Below are 4,811 nucleotides of genomic sequence, written 5' to 3' on the forward strand. Positions count from 1 at the left end.
AGCTGGAGCCTCCGGATGCTCCTCAAGGGGAGCCCCATGTAGAGAGCATTACAGTAGTCCAGGCGGGAGGTGACGAGAGCATGAGTGACTGTGCGCAAGGCGTCCCGGTCCAGAAAAGGTCGCAACTGGTGTATCAGGCGAACCTGATAAAACGCCCCCCTGGTCACGGCCGACAAGTGATCTTCCAATGTCAGCCGTGTGTCCAGGAGGACTCCCAAGTTGCGTGCCTTCTCTGAGGGGGCCAGAGTTTCGCCCCCTATAGTCAGCGATGGGATCAGCTGACTATGCCGAGGCGCTGGCATCCACAGCCACTCGGTCTTGGAAGGGTTGAGTCTGAGTCTGTTCCTCCCCATCCATATTCCCCTATGTAATACAATATTATACAATCTCGAGTTTGTTTCTCTGTATATTAACATATAATTTTATATACCACAGACTTAAACTTTAACTCAAAACCCGAACAGTTCATCTTGACTCGTACCAGCAGTAAAATTTGTCCCAGATTCCAAAATAGTCCGTTTCTGTCTTGTCCTTTAGTTCCATATTTTGGATGTTAGTTCTTTCTGCTTAAAGGCCAAATTAATGACTTCATCATAACAGAATGATTATGGAGGATGTTGGTATACTGAGGAATAATCATCACCATTTGTATTTTTATTTCTTGATAATTATTATGGTATTTTGTGCTGCATTTTTATGTTAGAATTATTTTAATCTTTGGTTTAAAGTGTTTTATATGTTTCCGTTTTATGGATATAAACCATCAGGAGTCTATCAAAGTCCTCCAGGGCATAAATATAACAAGTAAACAATTATCACTAACATTTATGAACAGTAACTGCCCTAATAGTAGAATATGATAGTTGTTGTTTTCAGTATTGCCAACTTGAATCCAAACCAATAAGCAAGCTAATGACAAAATCAGTGTCTCTAGGATAAACTTCATACCTTAAATGCCAATGGCAAGGATCCATCTCATGGAAAATACTATAGAAACGGGGGGGGGGGGGAGCTTGTAAATGTTTACAGAAGTAACCCAAATTCATCTAATTTATTAAAAAAATACCCAACTTGCCAATTCAGAAATCAGATTTCAGTCAAATTCCAAACATCTACATATCCTACTAAAATCTTATTTAAAGAATCTTTATTCTTTTAAAACATAACACAAAAGAATAGACCAACTTCTGTTTAAAAGATGGTAAATATTTTCTAGAAGTTTCCATAGCTTGGATATTGCCACTGAAGATCCCTTCTTTCTAGGAAATTTCTCCCTGAATTCAAAGAGGTCAAACCAGAGTACCGGTAAGTAATATTAAGTGTTAGTTGATTATCACGTTTGCATGGCATTGTTACACATTACATCCATCTTCCACATATATTAAAGGCTATGCCAAAATGGAGGTCACTTCAGCACATTACTTACCTGTGGCAATCCCTGTTAAGTAGCAGGTTTTGTGCATCTTTCCCATGAAGAGCTCCAACCCAATGATGGCATAGATAATTATGACAAACAGCACCAGCAGGGCAATGTGCAGCAATGGGACCATGGCCTTGATAATGGAATTTAACACCACCTGAAGGCCTATAATGACAAAGATAGCATGATAAGAACAAACTAGTATAGTTAATGGAAGAAAATACATGGCAGTCAAAACTTTGAAGAAGAGAAGGCTGAACTGGAAGGTGGAGTTAAAAATGTCATTAAGTTTAGAGTCATTGTGTTGCTACAAGAGACTCAAGTCCATTACCCCGTGAATTCCATTGACTTTTATCTAGCACCAATTATACAGGTATCAATAATAAACTCTTCTGTGCTTATTGGCACCTGACAAACTTCATCTGTGAATTTACAATCTGACTTGATATCTCCTTGACATTTTTTATCTATTCTATTTACAAAAGGGGGCATGCAGTGGAATCTACAAATTAAACTGATAGTCTAACATTTATCACATGCTTTGTATTACTAACTAAAATATTTTTAACAGAAATCAGGAAAAAATATTACAAAGGATCTTGGTTTATAGATGGACAAGGTAAAAATTTAGTTTGTAAGCCACACTGTCTTACAACATTTCCACATTTTCTTAATCTACATGAAAAGTGTGATGAATTGATACTCCCAGATTATAACTTTAAATGTAAAGTTTGCTTACTTTTTGGTTTTAGAAATTATGATGATTGGTTATTACTGACTATCTATCTCCTATATCCTTTATCCTATACCAAAACTGAGAGAGCAAATAAGATACAATGATATATGTCTGTAAATTCAGTTTTGTTGATTCAAAAATTAACTGAATAAGGATACCATATCACTTGTTACTTAGAAACTTCTGAAGTACAAAACAGAAATGCAGTGGTTTTACTAAGTTACTGTTTAGGGAATAATGTATAGGTTGTGATGGAACAGTAAATGTGCTCATATCTGCAACCTTTAGAGTTTCATAGATAAAAAAGCCATTGTAATAAATATTACCATATTACCATGTCCTTAGTATAGGAAATACATAGAATCTAATAGTCACAAAAATGGCCACCAATTATATGCCTTTCTTTTTGACCCAGATATTGTTATTCAGTGACTCCCTATCAAACTGATCTCTTACCAGAAATCTCAAAATACACCAGTTCTGAAGATGGCTTTTACAAAGATATGAGCATCAAAAATCTGCATAGATTAGTTTTATAAAATTTCTTGAAATTTATATACAAGTAATACAGAGTTATGTCATCTTCTCCTTAGAATATTGACATTTTAGATGAGCCTCTTTCTTGGAATTATTATCCTCTATTATGTGGTGCATTCAGATTAATATTCCAATGTTACAGTTGGATGGTGTAGGAGAAGAAGAGGGAGAGCTCTCTGTGTGTGTGTGTTTGTGTTTGTGTGTGTGTGTGTGTGTGTAATTAAGAGAATACTTAGCCTAGAATCATTACATGTCTACAAACACTCCAAGTCCAGCCCCCCCTCCCCAAAATTCAGTTGGCTCTTATCTGGTGCTAATTTAGTGCTGACCATTAGTAGACTAAATGTTTGTGTATAGGCTTGAGCAATAAATCTTTTAAACTAGAACTTAACATCTCAGATTCTTTGTGCCTGACAGATTTGTAGTGACTGATAGAACAACACAATTTGAAATCTGTCCAGAATACTGTACATTGGCACTTAGTGCAATTGCAAATCCTGCTACTAAAAACAAAAACAAAATCCATGAATTGACCAGGAGCTAAGTTTGACTTGTAGGAGACTTTACCTTTATGCACAAAGATGATTCATTTGTGAGACATCTTTTATCCTGTAAAAACTATTCAAGTCTAAAGAAAAGCTCTAAATCCTTAAGCACTGTAAAACATCAGTCTTTGCATTTTAAATTGGTGAACCTAGAATTGATGGTATGCAGATGCGTTGGTCATTAAAGTGACAAAATTAGCTACTGCAACTTTGGACTAATTAAAGCACATGATAAAGAGTCTTCTTCCTCTATTTAAATATTCTTAACTTTCATCCAAACCTAATTTGAAGCTGATATAACTTCTGAGAGCACCAGTTTGGTGTGGTGATTAAGACAACAGGCTAAAAATTGGGACACAGTGAATTCTGGTCCTGCTCAAGGCAGAAAGCCAGCTGGGTGACCTTGGGTAAGTCACTCTCTCAGCTCTAGATAGAAGGAGGCAAGGGCAAAGTACTTCTGAAGAGATTGCCAAGAAAACATCATGGGTTTTATCAGTGCTTTTTTTCTAAAAAAAAAAAAAAAGGTGCCGGAACGCACACACGTTATACAACCCGCCTTGCCTACCCTACAAGGTTCCATCCAAAAAAGGTGCCGGAACTCCGTTCTGGGCGTTCTATGAGAAAAAAAGCCCTGGGTTTTGTCCAGGCAGTTGCCAGGAGTCAAGACTCACTTGAACGAAAATCTCCTCTTTCCACAATCTCTCTCCACAAAACTGTTCTGATAAGTTTTAAACCTCTTGTATTCTCCTTCCTCCTTCCCTAATTTGTATCCTCACCAACCAATGTTATTCACTCCAATATCTCTTGTTGCTACTGGAAATGAAATTCAGATCTAGTCTTATCTCTAATATTTTCCTTTCTCACTTTCAAATTTATTCATCCATCAGTGTACTTTTTACTACAGTATTTCACTCGTGTTTTAAATATTCTACTACTAAACAGTTAAGCATGTAAAACTAACTCCTGCCTGAATGCATTCATGACATTTTAAAGAGTTTACTCACTTTTCCCTTGTCTAGAGTTTTTAAAAATTATTAATAACTGAGCCATGGATCTCATATCCTAAGCATTGTTAACAGCAATAACATTAAGCATGTATTACTCAAAATATTGCTATATGCCATTTCAAGCTGATTACTGTAATCTGGCCTGCTGTTAAATAATAAAAAAATGAAATGAGATTGAGACTTGCTGCATTCCTTACAATTATCAGCTTGTTTTGACATCAGCTCTCCTTTGTAATAGCACTAATATTATTAAAGGCACAAGTTAACAGTAGGTATCTAAACTCAATGCCGGCATGGTAAAACTAGGAGTGATGTAGTGTTGGCATACTGACAAAGGCACAAATCTTTCTATCTAATCACATAGATCTCAATGGCCCATTTGGAACAATCCACTTCCTTGACTTCCTTATTTCCCATCCAAACTTCTCATTTAGGTGACCATACCTAATACTCCTTCCTCCTCCTGTTTTACCCACAACAACCCTGTGAGATGGTTTAGAGCAGGGGTGTCAAACTGCCGGCCCATGGGCCGGTTGCATCATACGGAGGCTATGCCCACTCCAGCT

General features: G+C 36.8%; 1 protein-coding gene across 1 annotated transcript in view; it reads right to left on the minus strand.

The window, feature by feature from the left end:
• The window catches only part of CACNA1C (calcium voltage-gated channel subunit alpha1 C), a 182,976-nt gene extending 181,411 nt beyond the window's left edge, over positions 1-1,565 (minus strand). The window contains exon 1 of the mRNA XM_015816939.1: positions 1,427-1,565. Coding sequence (XP_015672425.1) covers positions 1,427-1,550 — 124 coding nt within the window. The 5' untranslated portion in view covers positions 1,551-1,565. The remainder of the gene's footprint in view (positions 1-1,426) is intronic.
• Positions 1,566-4,811: the final 3,246 nt, after the last annotated feature.

Source organism: Protobothrops mucrosquamatus, unplaced genomic scaffold (genome assembly GCF_001527695.2).
Source record: "Protobothrops mucrosquamatus isolate PMUCROS unplaced genomic scaffold, P.Mucros_1.0 scaffold532, whole genome shotgun sequence".
Taxonomy (NCBI): Eukaryota; Metazoa; Chordata; class Lepidosauria; order Squamata; family Viperidae; genus Protobothrops; species Protobothrops mucrosquamatus.